The 15,812-nt window shown below is 34.6% G+C and overlaps 1 protein-coding gene across 3 annotated transcripts; it reads left to right on the top strand.

Annotated features, from left to right (window-relative positions):
- Nucleotides 1-7,653: 7,653 nt before the first annotated feature.
- On the top strand, nucleotides 7,654-15,453 carry LOC145576568 (uncharacterized). Of its 3 annotated transcripts, XM_081634304.1 has the most exons (6): nucleotides 7,654-7,792; nucleotides 11,323-11,498; nucleotides 11,587-11,874; nucleotides 12,362-12,518; nucleotides 13,598-13,797; nucleotides 15,061-15,453. In XM_081634304.1, the coding sequence occupies exons 4-6, from the start codon at nucleotides 12,398-12,400 to the stop codon at nucleotides 15,181-15,183; spliced, it is 444 nt and encodes a 147-aa protein (XP_081490430.1). In that variant the 5' UTR covers nucleotides 7,654-7,792; nucleotides 11,323-11,498; nucleotides 11,587-11,874; nucleotides 12,362-12,397; the 3' UTR covers nucleotides 15,184-15,453. The 3 variants fall into 3 exon arrangements, with proteins under 3 accessions (XP_081490430.1, XP_081490429.1, XP_081490431.1); XM_081634303.1 differs by lacking the exon at nucleotides 7,654-7,792 and having other exon boundaries at nucleotides 11,121-11,498; XM_081634305.1 differs by lacking the exons at nucleotides 7,654-7,792; nucleotides 11,587-11,874 and having other exon boundaries at nucleotides 11,121-11,498.
- The last annotated feature ends 359 nt before the right edge of the window (nucleotides 15,454-15,812 follow it).

The following is a 15,812-nucleotide window of genomic DNA, read 5'->3' as shown; positions in this document are numbered from 1 at the left end:
ATTGATTTTATAACAAAATTCATGTCAACTTATAAGAATCGAAAAAACAATATCCATTGAAATATCACTACACAATGTATCTAGCCTTAAAAATTGTCTATAGACAATCTAAAGCGCCAATAGACCACTGATGTACATCTTTGTCTTTGTCTTCAATATATATCTTATTCTACGTACTTTACACCCTGCAATACAATCAAATAACAAAGTTATATAGAATAATAGTTTTTCGAAAATTCAATAAATAATTAAATTATAAACAAAGGCAAAGAATTAAAACCTTTGACTAGTATAGTAAAAGCATAATATACATACAAATACATGTTTTATAGAGCAATTTTTAATCCATTGCATCCAAGATCAAGGGGATAAAATAAACAAACAACACCCACTATATATCAAAATAACAAAATTTACTAACTACTTCCTTTCAAAGTGTATTGGTTGAATTACAAAAATATGTTCAGAGTATGCAAAACTAGAAAGAGGATGCAAAACGGAGTATGACTAGTAAGTAAATAGGATCAATTATGAATACTTACTTTAAGTAGATGCTTTTGGAACTTAGTTACATTTGATTAAATTTTTTTTTTTTTGAAATATTGGAACTTAGTTACATAGTCCTCAATAAAGTGGGAGAAAAAGTTACATCAATAAAAGTAGTGGAGTTGATAGGAGAGAAAAATAAGTTATTTGTTTAAGTCGGATTAGTGGGAGAGAGAAATTATAAAATAATAGTATGTCTAGTTTACATTGTTGGCTCGACATATTTCTTGGGCCTTACAAACTTAATTCATTAAGAGCACTAAGGTCCTGTTCTCATTGACCGAACTCAGCTGAACTGAACTGAAATGAATATTTTATAAGAGAAGGAAATTAGGAGCTGAACTGAACTAACTGAATTGAACTGAACTCAGTTGAACTGAACTAAATTTCAACGTAAGAGAACAGGCCGTAAAAAACATATTTTCAAGCTAATCTACCTTAACTGGTAAAATGCTCCAAACTTTCAACCTAATCAACCTTAGCTTGTAAATGATGCCACAATTTAGTCCTAGCTAGAAATATATATATAATTGGGTATGACCCTTATATAAGCCATGCAAAAAGGTTTGATGGAAAACATTTTATATACTCCCTCCTATTACTACTACTACTACTACTCTAATAATTAGCTTAGATCAATTAAAGTAAATAGCTTGAAAAAGAAACAAGCAACGTTTTCATTAGAACCAATCTAACTCAAGCAAAAAACATGTGAGTTGATAATCAATAAAATTGAGTGACTAATTGACTTAGATTTGAGAGTTCTAAAATTAGAAACTTTTTTATTAGCAAATTAGTCGTCTGACTTCCTTTTGTATTGATCACAAGAGCAAGAGAATTGAAGTCAGTTTAATTTAAGAGAAAACAAAGTCACTTTAAGCCTATAGATGTAATCTAAATCTATTATATAAATTCACAGTTCATAGTTGTAAGACAAACCACAAATATGATATACTTCGTAGTTGAGTTGTACTTACTCTACAAGAATAAAAGTGAAACACAAAGTAACATAGAGTCATAAATGGATTATACACTTATGTACAGTACTTTTAGAAATCAACCAAATATTAAGTGTCATATTGAATTATAATCATGCATTTCTGACTTCTGAGTGGAGATTCATGATTGCTATAACTAGCTAGTTCGGAAAATTGACTTAAGTAGCTAGTTGTTTGTCAATTTTGGTATTCTTCATCCTATTCATCCCATTTTTTTTACTTTGATTCTGAAATTTTTCAATTTTGTCGAACACCAAATTTATCATCAGATATTACAATAATCTGAAAATAAGATGAATCTTGAAATTTGATATCATCCCAATTAACAAATAATAACCCCCCCTTACAATTCAGCACACCATAACTTCCAGTTAACAAATCCCCCAACAATTCTGCACAAGGAGTATAGAAATGAGTCTTTATTAATTTGTCAGTTTAAAGGTCATTAATTTCTTAATTCTTCAGCCAAGTTGTTGTATAAATTTTGTTGAAGTTTTATATCCAAAATCATTTGTTTTAACTCAAACATCACAACAAGTTGCTTTTGCCTTTGTACATCTTCTGATGAAAACCCATATTGCATGCATATAATAGATTCATTAGATCAAAATTGTCACATTTTTTCAGGTACAATCTATGAAATTTAAAGATGATAACTATTAATCAAATCCAAAACAAACCGTATTTATCAGTCATCAAAATAAACCAATTGTTAAGAATAAATTAACATGAGAGATAAGGGCAATGGTGACTTACAATGGAATTCGAAAAAAAACGATTTTGCAGGAACCAAACCCAACTAGCCGATCTAGAGAGCAAAGTAAACAATTTGATTAGAGTAAAATCAACTAATTAATTGCAAATTAAATATATGCTTAAATAACTCTAACCTGAGAAAAATTGATGTAGTGTAACCGAATAGAGAAAAAGCATATTCAAGAAGCGATAGTGAATAACTGATTCGTAGTAGTGGGAAAGTGTTGGGAGGCAAAAATAAATCACCATTTTGATGGGTTAGGAGATGAACTGGCGGGGTGGTCTTTGAATTTTTTTTTTTTTTTTTTTTTTTTTAAAAAAAAAAATTTATTTTTTTCTTTCATTATTTAGAAGAATTTTTTTTTTTTCCGGAAATAATTGTCTAGGTTCAAACTTTAGATTTATATCCTAAATTATATTTGATGATTTACAAATTTTTGTATGCGACTGGCCACATGGTGCGGCAGAAGTTACATGTCGGGTGTTACTGGTTTGGTCAAAGGTTACTTGTAGGTAATACTGATTTTGGTCAGGGTTACTTATAGAATGTTACTAATTTGACATGGGGGGTTTGGTTTGGAGTTACTTGTAAGGGAATAAAGTTTACTCAGAATACAAGTAACACCTACAAGTAACCCATAATACAAGTAATACCCAAGTAACCTATACAAGTAACCCCAGAATACAAGTAACACCTATATATAACCTCTGACAAAACCAATAACACCCTACAATTAATCCCTGCCGCACCATGGGGCCTGCAATTCCCACTAATTTTCGGGATTCCTTACCCTCATTCTCAAAATATCATATCAAAAAACTATAAGGATTAACTAGTGTATTAACACGTATGTCAAGTTTAATGTGCCAATTATTTATGAATAACGGTGGCAGTTACTATATTATGCATTGTAGGAATGGTAAGCTTACGGAATTACTCCATTTTGACTATTTCAAAATATATACTATAATATAAATTATTATTAATTTATAAAAAAGAAATATTAATATAAATTATTATTAATTTATAAAAAAGAAATATTGATTTTTTTCAAAAAAATAAAATAAAAAAGGAAATATTGATTCATGATTTGAGTATTTGACCCTGTGAGCTTGTTAGCAAGATTCATTGTACATGTAGGGTATAAGAGAGGGAAAGAATTACAAATATATTAGTGAGTTATGAGTACGTAAAGAAATAATGCAATTAATTAGAAATGGATTGTAATAAATAAAAAAAAAAACCAAAAATTTTAATGAAGTCAAATTACGACTAATGAGGTCTAATAAATTAAATCGTAACATAAGATTAGATTATTAAATTTAGATAATTTGAAAAAAAAAAATGGATCCTTCACTTTGTTGCATAGACAACAATTTTATAGTTGTTATATTTTGGGGCAACATTGAAATAATTGTTGCCTTATATAATAAAATAAGCTACATTTTATATATTATTGTCTTACATACATTAGAGCAACACTTTTCAAATAGTTGCATTGTAATATAGTTTGATTTTTTAAGATCAAGGTAACAAACTAGAAGTGTTTCCTTTTACTACAAAAGATAACATTTGTCAAATTGTTGCAATTTTGTGTGTTGCCTATTCTTATTTTTTTTGTAGTGTTCCCAAATTAATCAACATCTATCAATCATACAAGTTTTACCCAATCCCTAACAAAACAACTACTCAAAGATCATCATCTAATCAACAAGCAATTAATGAAATCAAGAATTAACAAAATATCAAGAACAATTACATTAATCAAGAATCAAACATCCAAATCAAATCAAACAAACATGAAATTAAACAAATCAATAAGATGAGATAGAGTTAGAAATGCTCATTGATAATAGAGAAGCTCTTCAACACAATTGTCACCTTTGTATCATCAATCTCTCAAATCGATCACCATTGAAATCTCTCACTTTCTGTCTCTAAATCTACTCCTAAACTAACCCTAAAACAAGAGAGAGAAACTCTCAATTAAGCTAAAATTATGATCAAAATTATGTTTAAAACTTCTTACAAAAATCGGTTATCAAAAGGTATTTATAGGTTGCCAAAATTAGAAGACGAGAGAAACCGAAACCCGGGGAGGAGTGCCCGCGCAAGCAGGGGTGCGCGCCCGCACACGTGTGCTGCGAGCCCACGCAAGGGTTGTGTGCGCCCGTACATGTAGGCTGCGCGCCCGCGCTCTTCCGGGTTTCTTCTACTTCTTCGTAGCCTCGTGCGTTTGCAAATGGCTCTTCGTGCGCTCCACTTGATGAACATTGGGGGAGGCAGTTTCTAAGGGCCTCCACAGTCGGTTCAACACCATCTTTCATAAGAGCACGGCTTGAGAGTGCAAGAGCTAGAACTTGGAGCATCCACTTTCTTGCATCTTGAGCTTTCCTATTGCTATGAGCATACTCCAAAAACATCTTCCAACTTAGAAAACCACCCATATCAAGACCCGAACCTCGCACAATACCTAAAACCACAAAAAGAGGGGAAATAAAGGAGAAAACACTAGAAAAACCATAAAAAAAACACAAAATAAGAGAGAAAAGGGAAACTAAGGAGAAAATGCATAAAATTAAGCATTTATTAAGAAAGAAAGCTATGAAAAGAAGGTAAAAACAACTTAAATACTCATCAAATGAGTCGGTAAATGGCACTCATCAGTTACATGCTATTTTTTACTAGAAATATTGGCATATTGTGGGTGGTGATGTGACAAATTTTGTGAATAATATTATTTTTGGTAGAATTTCTTCCGATCATGTTAACAGGACTAATGTGGCTCTTATTCCGAAAGTGAAGGACCCTACTAGCATATCTTAATTCAGACCTATTGCTCTCTGTAATGTGTTATATAAGTTGGCCTCAAAATTTGTTGCAAATCGCCTTAAACTTCTTCTTCAAGGGATTGTGACAGAAAATTTGAGTGTCTTTGTTCCGAAGAGATTAATTACAAATAATACTCTGATTGCCCTTGAGCTTTTTCATACTATGAAAAAGAGATCTACAAGTCGTCGTGGCTCTATTGCGATCACTACAAGAAAAAATCAATTTAGCAACTAATATTTGCAACTACTCTTATATTTGGTTGCCAAAAATATTTTTGCGTCTGAAAAAGACGGGTAGTTGCAAATTTTGCGACCGATTTTGCATTAGTTGCTATGCGGTCGTTAATTTGCAACTGATATTTGCAACTACCCTAATATTCAGTCGCAAAAAATATTTTTGTGACTGAAAAAGACCAGTAGTCGCAGATTTTGTGACTAATTTTGAAGTAGTTGCTATGTAGTTGCTAATTTGCGACTGATATTTGCGACCACCTTAATAATCAGTTGTAAAAATGAGACCGAACTATTATGTCATAAATCTTTGGTACTAGTTTGATGTTCATCCTTTTCAAATATTAGTTGTTATTTGAGCTTTTTCTACATTCCATTTAACATTGAAATGATGATAAAGGCTTGTAGCCTTATAAGGCAAAGATAAATCGATTATTTACTACTTGATGAATTTTGACCACCAGTATCTGTTATTATCAATAAACATAGGTAATAAAATGTTGATAATAAGAAGGCAAAAGCTAACAAACAGCCCGGGAACGTTGGATAAGCTAGCTAAAAGTAGAAATATTAACTTAAAATGAACATTAATTACAACAATTGACGCGCGATTTTGTCATGCATTCCCAAGTTAATACCACTTTAAATAATATTTTAAATGCTTATTCAACGCCCCATGAGCGTTCATTAACAAGATCCTAATAAGAACCTACACATGAGATGTCTTAAACTAATACGTAGGCCCCGTTCTATTCACCTTATTTTTGCAACTGAAATTATTTTTACTGAATTGAAATTATTTTTGCTGAACTGAAATTAATTTTACTGAACTGAAATTAATTTTGCTGAACTGAAATTATTTTTGCTAAACTAAAATTATTTTTACTGAATTTCTATCATATTTCTTCTTTAAAGTTACTGATTTTTACTGAATTGAATCTATTTTTACTGAACCGAAATTAATTTTACTGAACTGAAATTATTTTTACTGAACTGAAATTAATTTTACTGAACTGAACTTATTTTTACTGAATATTATTTTTTGGAAATTTTGAATTTTAGTACCTTGAAAATGGACCTAATTGAATTTTCGCACCCGTTTAAAACTTTTTTTTAAAAAAATTTTGGTACCCATCAAAGTGTAAAAATATAGGTTTTGGTACCTCCGTCCATGTTCCGTTAAGTTTTCCATTAGTGAGGTCCTGCCACCTTCCAGCTACCCCTTAGCCACCTTCCAGCTACCCCTTAGCCACCTTCCAGCCACCCCTTAGCCACATAACAACCAGGAACACGACCACCTCGTCTCGCCACCACACCACCACCACCAAAACCACCCCTGCACACACAATTCGCAGCGGCGACACTCCATCACACCACGAGAACCTCCAATTCGCACCAGTGTCACTTCATCACACCACCACCACCACCAAAACTACCCCCTTTCACGGACGCACCAGCCATCCCTCGCAAAACAACCATCATCACCGACCATCTCCTCCACCGCCGCACACAACAGATGGCCCCCGAAACCCTAAAACCCACCTGAAACAGCCCAAAAAACCACTCGTTTTCTGGGTTGTTTAAAAACCCCAAACGGGTTTGGTTTTACGGGTTGTTTCAGGTGGGTTTTAGGGTTTCGGGGGTCGCGCAAAAAGGGGAGGATGGTTGTTTCAGGAAGGGAGGGGGCAGGCGAACAGGGGAGGGGGGTTGTTTCGGCGAGCGGTGGTTGTTTGGAGGGTTGTTGCGGTTGAGATCGGAGGAGGGAAGGGAGGAGGTGGGCTGTTGCGGTTGAGATCGGAGGAGGGAAAGGGAGGAGGTGGGCTCGCCGGCGCCGGGGGAATGTTTGGGCACATGGAGGGGGAAGGGTGGCTGAGAGGGAGGGGGGAGGGGTGGCAGTGTGGTTGGTTTTTTTTTTTTAATAAATTAATTTATTAAATAAATTAGATAATAGACCCCACTAACGGAAAATTTAACGGAAGTTGGACGGAGGTACCAAAACCTATAATTTTACACTTTGATGGGTACCAACGTAAAAACACAAGTTTTAAACGGGTACGAAAATTCAATGAAGTCTATTATCGAGGTACCAAAATTCCAAATTTCTTTATTTTTTTAAGGTGAAGTGAACAGGGTGATAGTATATCATTTAATTTGACGGAATAAACTAACCCCTTAAACAATTTTTAGTGGGTTACTATATTAGTGAATGACGGGATAATATTGCTCATTGGCGCACCCCATCAACGCTTCTTCATTTTTCAAGCACCACCAGAGTCTAACCCTAGAGTCACTGCTCACAACTGAAAAACCCCCAATTCTCTATCTTTCTCTCTCATCTGCTCACTTTCTCTATCAATCTGCCTCCGTAACCGTCACCGTCGCTCATATCGCCGGATTGTACACCGGCACCGGCGCAAATTCCTCTATATGTAAGTTCGTTTATTTATTTATGTTCATCTATTCCAGTTCTAATCTCTAGTGTTTTTTTGGCTATTTTTATATATTGAGATCAATTTGTTGATGAAATTTGTCCATTTATTGAATTGCTTTGGAGTTACAATGTCAAAACTTGCGTTTTTAATTAACCGTATATTTCTGTATGGTTTTGCTTGATTTTTGTTATATATCTTGTTGGGTTTGATAATTGATAGGAATTTTACTGAAATTCAATTGAAGTGATGGAAGATTGAAATTATTGGTGAAATTTTTGGGCTTTTTGCGTATTTGTAATTACCATTTCATTATTACTGTTGCTGAAAAATGTGTATTTGTAAGGAAAATTTGGATTTTGGTACCTCAAATATGGGGCTAATTGAATTTTCGCACCCATTTAAAATTTATTTTTAAATTGGTACCTCCAAAAACACATAACTGTAGCTTTCAATACCTCCGTCTTCATTTTATTAAGTTTTCCGTTAGTGGGCCCATTATCTAATTAATTAATAATTTATTTAAAAAAAAAAAAAAAAAACCCCAGCCAATGCCACCCTTCCCTGTCAGCCACCTTTCCCCCTCCCCGTGCCGGCTGCCAATGTCCAAACGTTCTCCGGTGCCGGCGACTTCACCCCCTCCCTTGCCCTCCGCCGATTTCCCTCCTCTTTCCCACTCTTGGCTGCACCCGACATCACCCCTTCCCCTTTTCCCCCAAATCAATTTTTAGGGTTTTAGGGTTCAATTTCTTATCTTTCTCCTCAAATCATACAACAACTTTGGTTGGTGGTCGTGGCGGCTTTGGCGTTCGTTTGTGGGTTTCGAGGTTCGTGGGTGGTGGGGTGGTAGGTTTGTGGTTCGTGGGTGGTTCGTTTGTGGGTTTTTGGGTTCGCGGGTGGTGGGGTGGTGGGTTTTTGGGTTCGTGGGTGGTTCGTTTGTGGGTTTTTGGGTTTGTGGGTGATTCGTTTGTGGGTTTCGGGGTTCGTGGGTGGTGGGGTGGTGGGAATCCGTAGGTTGTGGGTGGTGGGTTTCGGGGGTTCGTGGGTGGTGGGGTTTTGAGGTTCGTGGGTGGTGGGTTTCTGGGCTTCGTGCCTGGCCGCGGCGGCAGCTGTTGTGGCTGGGCTTCGTGCCTAGCCGCGGCAGCAGGCTGCTCTAGCTTGGTGGTCGCCGTTGGCCGGTATAAGGAAGGAGGCTGGCCGGTGCTTGGTGGTCGCCGGCGGCAGACTTTTTTTTATTTTTTTAATTTAAAAAAGTTTTTTCTTTTTTTTTTAATAATTTAAATTATTAAATAATTAGATAATGGAACCCACTAACGGAAAACTTAACGGAACATGGACGGAGGTACCAAAACCTATAAAGTTACACTTTGATGGGTACCAGAATAAATTTTTTTTAAAACGGGTACTAAAATTCAATTAGCCCCGTATTCGAGGTACCAAAATTCAAATTTTCCTATTTGTAATTACCATTTCATTATTACTAATCTCATGGTCCTCATAAATAACTAAAGGAAGATGTAATTTGCATTATACTTGGGCTGGGTAACAACGTAGATGTAATTTGTAAAAACTATTTTATGCTCTTTGGTTCTTTATTATGGTGTTATCACCTCCAAATGAGTGTAGCTTCATGATTCTGGTTTATCATTGAAGTGGACAAGTGGTTCCATATTTTCAGTTTTGATAATTTCATCTTAATTTGTTCAGCTGACACTTTTTACATTTACGCACCATTTCTGATTTGGATAAAACACTTGGTTATAAAAAAAATCCTTTCTTTAGGATTCAATTACACTCTTAAAATTCGTACACTACTTGCCAACACTAGTGGAAAAATTGCTATCAGCAGCACCTTATTAGCAACTAGCGTTATATATGTTAGCTACTAAAACACTAATTGTAACCGGCTAAAATAATGTCAGTTACAAATACTATGTTATTAGCAACTGACATAGTAATGAGTGATGCTAATACTTAGAGTGTAAAAGTAAAAGTTTAGGCCTATGTGATGCCAGTTGTGAATACTGTAACATTTGCAACTGACATAACAATGCCCGCTGCTAATATTAATTATTTTTAAAATATATTTTTATTCGCAACTGGCCATTTGTATGTCCGCTACAAATACTAGGTCAACTAAATTTTGACCAAATTATTTGTAACTGACCTTAAAAGGTCAGCTGCTTAAACAATAATATAAAGTATAACTAGTGTGCGGCTCAGGCGTTGCACCGGGTTACCACTTTGATTAAATTGTTTTTTTTAATGAAATATATATCATCTTTTTTGACAAAATGAAATATATTATCATCGACTATGTATGTTATGCATAAATGTTAAAAATAATGTTACTAATTGATAAAGAGTATAGAAAGATAATTTTTAACACTATTGTTTATGAAATGTTGATTTTATTCCTCTTATTTTTTTTTTTCAAATTGCTTATTTCGTATTTCCTTTTCAATTGATACATGTCATTTATACTTATATTTATATGCATAGATGACATCAATTGTTATTGGCTAAGATGGTAAGGAAGTAGGGGTGAGCAAAAATTCAGGGTACCCTGATGTGGAACCGGAACCTGTTCGGAACCGCAGGTTCCAAACCCGGAACCTGTTCAACAGGTTCCGGTTCCGGGTAATTAAATTAGGAACCTGTTGCAACAGGTTCCGGTTCCGGGTAATAAAATTTTGGACCTAGAACCTGTAGGGTACCCTGTTAGTACATGTTCCCTATAGGATACATGAAACCGAAACCTATATGGTATTGAATATTCTAGACAAGTAGTGTTGGTTTGTTATATTTGAAGCAGTTTACTAAAGTTGTAAGCTTTTATTGTGAACATCCATTTTTAAAAATATAGAATTGTCACAATTATCAAGTAACTATTAAGCTTACTTTGAAAAACAGGGTACCCTGTTTAGGAACCGGAACCTGCAGGTTCCGGTTCCGGTTCCCAATTCTTAGGAACCTGTTGCAACAGGTTCCGGTTCCGGTTCCTATTTTTAAGAACCTGTTGCAACAGGTTCCGGTTCCGGGTACCGATATTTTTACAGGGTACCCTGCTACGCTCACCCCTATAAGGAAGTATGTTTCCTTGAGGTCTAGTGTTCGAAACCCATTAAAAGCTTTTTTAATAATAGTTGGAATGATTTGTAATGACGTGTCATTAAATGATGATGTGACACAATGTTGTGAGAGGGGAATGACGTGGCACGTAAACGATTTTAGAAACGCTTTTTAATCTTTTTAATATATAAGAATATATATATATTTTGACCTACTCGCACTCTCATCTAAAAATAAAAACCCCACTGAACTCCACTCAGCCGCCCTCCATGGTCGCTGAATTTCACTTCACTCAGCCGTTTAGCCCTCACCTCCGTTATTGCTGAACTTACTCAGCCCTCTCTTTCATTTTTACTCAACCCTAATTTCTTTTGCACTTCATTGAAGTAGGACGAAACCCTAATTTCATGCTACACTTGATCGAAATTGTCCTCTGAATCCTCTCCTTTTCGTTGAAGCCGGCCAAGTCGTACTCTGAATTCTCCATTGAAGCGGCTTATGAGCTTTCTGTTCTTCACTGAATCAGCTTCTTAGGAGCAATCACTTCCTAAAACAATGGCGTCTTCAGCAGCCACCAAAGACTTGCACCGTGACCTAGAATCCAAAGCCAACGATCTTCGCAAACTCCAAAAAGGTGAATTCCTACTCTCTAATTTTCTCGTAGATTCATCTAATTTAATCTTAGCTTTCTCCTTAATTGTATTATTTTTCTGGAAAATCAGATATTGCAAAGAATCATGAAATCCGAAAGAAATACACCATTCAACTTGGCAAAAATGAGCTCGTTCTCAAGGATTTTTTACTAGTTTACTGATTTTGTATGATTTTTGTGTGAATTTGGGTTTTATATATTAGTTGGTGTGTAAATTTGTTGATGAATTGGGAATAGGAGTTGGATTTGTTGAGTGAAGATGCGAATGTGTACAAATTGGTCCAGTTTTAGTTAAGAATGATTTGGCGGAGGCAAATGCTAATGTGCGCAAGAGGATTGCATATATTTCTGCTGAATTGTATGTGCTCGTTTCTTTTATTACTGAAATTTTACGCTATTTTCGGCTTTTTGTTGTATAATTATTGAGTTGATGTATGATAGAATTGAATAAAGAATGATGTGTTGCTAGTCTAGTTGAGTCGTGCTTGCTGCATTCTTTGCGTTTTTCATTTTTTGTCCTGCTCGTTAATTTACTTAATTTTTAGGTTTAGTAGCCTTATACTTAATTAACTAGTTTGGATTTTCAATATCGAATTAATTTTGAAATGAATCAGCTTCTTAGGTCAATTTGTTTTCTTTGCTTCTATTGGTATTATTGATTTTTGCTTGATTGAATTGTTTAGTTGATATCCTTTTAGGATTTGTTAATTTCTGATAATTCTTTATTTATGGCATTTAACTGGATTTTTGGGCAATTTTGTAAGACATTGTTCTCATTAAGTTATATAAGTTTTTGTCGTGTTCTTGATGTTGTATTTGATTTGACTGTTAAAATTGGGTTGCAGGACGCATCTTGTATCTCTAGTTATGGGGATTTTATTATGGAATTTGAGAATGCTGTGGTTAAGCAACCGTCGCAATGCATGTCCAGTAGTGCTCTGACAGAATTGAATGAGAGCCATTTCCAGTGTCGGGTCGTGCATCGTTTGACTGAACTTGAAGGTTGTTATATTTTATCATACTTTGTGTCAGTGTTAGGTTATGACTTGTTATTGATAATTGCGATTTGTGTTTAATGTTTCACATTATTTAAACCGATCATCTTATATAGTATACCAGTGCAGTTGATCTGTATGAAATTTAGTTAGGTAGAGAACCTAGTGGAAGAGCTGTTATGGAGTGTAAATCAATCAATTATTTAGCTAGCTATAGAGTTTGATAAGCATTTTCCAGTGAGACCTCTGTATGACTAGTATATGTCACGCATCATTAATTGAATGCACTTTCAAGGACTTAATTCTATTTAGCATATTATATGCTAGCTTAGGCTTTCAGTACCTGTGCTGAATACTGAACCAATGCTGCATGCCAAGCTCTCACACCCTTAATCCCTTTCCCTTCCAAAAATTATTATTGACTTCTCTGACATGTATTTCTTTCCCTTTCCTTGGACTTCCGCTTTCTTGATCAATGGATCATGTGAAATTGCTCTTGTATCAGCAAATATAGTACTTGTATTTTTCTAGTTTTATAAGTGAATAGTATTAGTACTCAAGTCTAAACTAGTAAAATGGTTTAATGTAGAATTTACCTGTCAACCATGATAATTTCCTACTTAGAGCTCTCTGCTATCATTATATCTGTGTGAGTTTTTAAGAAACCAGATCTATCGACATAGATACCTAACTGACCTAAGTAATATAAGTACTCCATTCATTTGATATGTAACTGCAGAAGACATTGTGTCCTTTTAAAGTAAATTTTGCGAGCGTTACAGGACGTAAATAAATTGTACTCACCCCATCCAGAGTTGAGTGTTAAATTGATTCCATACGGCAATACTCTCTTCACCACCCAGCAAAATGGGGTATGTTTGGAAAACCAACATTAGTCTATTTGTTTTCAAGGAAATGTTAGATCTTTCTACTGAACATTCGTGAATTGTAACATTTGTAACTATTAGTTCTAGGTGGAGTAGCTATTTTTGGAGCATAAATACATATAGTACATGTCAATGGTTGCAGCGAGTATATGACCCTTTTAATTACTGATAACTATCTTTTTATGCTTGTATATTATAGGTCTATCACTAAGGACTCAAGAGCTTACAGCTATAAATCTATTTGTGAGACTCCTGTCTAGCCTTTCAATCCGAGGGCAAATACATGTTGTACTTGATTCCCTGAGCCTTGTAGCTACTTTGTGGGTGATGTATATGATGTGGTTCAAGTTGAAATCAACTTACCTGCAAGAACTAGACAATATGCCCTTGCTCTATTTGGTAATTTTTTGGTCTATTCATCTTGGTTTTGTTATAATGCCTGGTTTTTTTCCCTTTCCTTTCTCCAGTTTGTATTTCTCAGTACTCATAAAGTTGTGACAACTAGTACTACTTCCTTATCTTTCATATTTCAATGATTCATGTACTATTATCCTCAAGAACTTTTTAATCATATACTTCATATTTTAATGGGACCTTGTAAGGGATGAGCATCAAACATTGTGTTTATTCAAAAAGTAGATAAAACCTCTCATGAAATTGAGCAAAGATCATACTATGTAGTATGTTCTGCCCATGAGTATTGAAAACAGCTTCTTATATGCCATCATGTTCAACAGTGTGAAGTTAATCTGACACAGAGGAGTTTTTTTCCTTGATAAACCTGTTTTATTTTGTAATATTGACATCTGACTAATGAATTATATTTATAGTATCTTATATATTAGTTTACCAAGCATCTCTTCATGAAATGTACAATACAAGTATATGTAATGGTCCTTGAGGAATGTCACGATGTCGCCTGTTTTACTCTTTGAACTGGTAATTGATGAAAAACATACACTCTTTACGGTAAGGGCCTGTTCTCTTACATTGAAATTCAGTTCAGCTCAATTCAGTTCAGTTCAGCTGAGTTCAGTTCAGTCAATGAGAATAGGCCCTAACTCTAAACTATAAGTTTGTAGATGATTGCTTGTAAAATACTAAATTAATGAGATGATTGCTTGTGAAATACTAAATTAATGAGATGTCTTCTTTCACACTTTTAGTTTTGGAGCGTAATTTTTTTTTTTTTTTTTTTTTTTTTTTTTTTTTTTTTTTTTTTTTTTTTTTTTTTATAAAATTACTTGCAAATCAACCTTGTGATTTTTTTGGGTTACTTGATATATTGAAAGTTCATGGTTTTGTTTGTGTTGTATGCAATTGGTCGTATGTTCATGGTTTCTTTCTGATAATTGACAGTGGCATTATCGTTTCTAACTTGTTCATGTGCTTGGCTTTATACTCCAATCTGAAATAATGTTATATGCTTTGCCTTGTGAAGGCCCTTATTTATCATGAAGCTGAACAAAGTTCTGGTTTATTTCCTCCTTTGTCATGAAACTGAACCTTTTGTTCTGCTCAACTCTTGCCATAAGTGTATGTATGGGTTTCAATGTTTTAAATCGATCATTTGGGTGGTTCAATCTAAAAATTAAATTGGAGATTTTTTTTGGATGTCATTATTTGCATCTCAATCAGTTTTATTTTGATTCATTTTGGCAGTTGGACAAGTTCATTCCCAGCAGATCAGCTATGGATTTCGATTACACCCGCTACACGCTGCATTTCTCTTCTTCGTGCTGCTGCACGCTGTTCTGCTTCTGCACTGTTGTTCTGCTTCTGTGACTGCTCTGCTACTGCTGTTCTTCTGCGCTTTTGTTATGCTTGCCATAAGTGTATGGGCTTTGGAGAGCAGTGAAGCAGCCATGGCTCTAGCTGTTGAGAGTAGTTAGACGCTAGAGCAAGAAGAAGCCAGTGAAGGTCATTTTACTAGAAAATGTTAAATGAGATACATTGGCTTTATGTGTTAGCTTTCTATATTCATCTTTAATATAACCTTGTAATTTTTCAAACAATTTGTAATTAATGTATAATATAAAATTAACATAATCTATTTGTTATACTAGTAACTTCTGATATATTTTGTAGATCAATCTAGTTAAAAAATTGCATTTTTTTTTTAATTTAAAAAAAAAAACACTATTTGCAACTGGCCTAATTATATGCCAGCTGCAAATAAGTAGTATTAGCAGCGAGCTTAATACTAGGCCAGTTGCGAATAATACCTCCTTTAAGTTTTAAAAAAAAACTATTTGCAACTGGCCTAGTATTAAGCCCGTTGCTAATACTACTTATTTGCAGCGGGCCTAACACTTGTCCAGTTGCGAATAATACCTATTTATGTACAAAAGGACTATTTGCAATTGGCGTATTTATACGCCAGTTGCGAACAATGACTATTAGTAGCAACAAGT

This window comes from Chenopodium album, chromosome 13 (assembly GCF_948465745.1).
Source record: "Chenopodium album chromosome 13, dcCheAlbu1.1, whole genome shotgun sequence".
Taxonomy (NCBI): Eukaryota; Viridiplantae; Streptophyta; class Magnoliopsida; order Caryophyllales; family Amaranthaceae; genus Chenopodium; species Chenopodium album.
This window is presented reverse-complemented; position numbering and strand designations above follow the sequence as displayed.

Excerpts from the sequence above, each read along its gene's own strand:
- LOC145576568 (XM_081634304.1), top strand. The coding sequence starts at position 12,398 with ATGGAATTTGAGAATGCTGTGGTTAAGCAACCGTCGCAATGCATGTCC. Across the intron at positions 12,519-13,597 it reads TCGTTTGACTGAACTTGAAG|GTCTATCACTAAGGACTCAA; the intron begins GTTGTTATATTT and ends TGTATATTATAG. Across the intron at positions 13,798-15,060 it reads ATATGCCCTTGCTCTATTTG|TTGGACAAGTTCATTCCCAG; the intron begins GTAATTTTTTGG and ends TCATTTTGGCAG.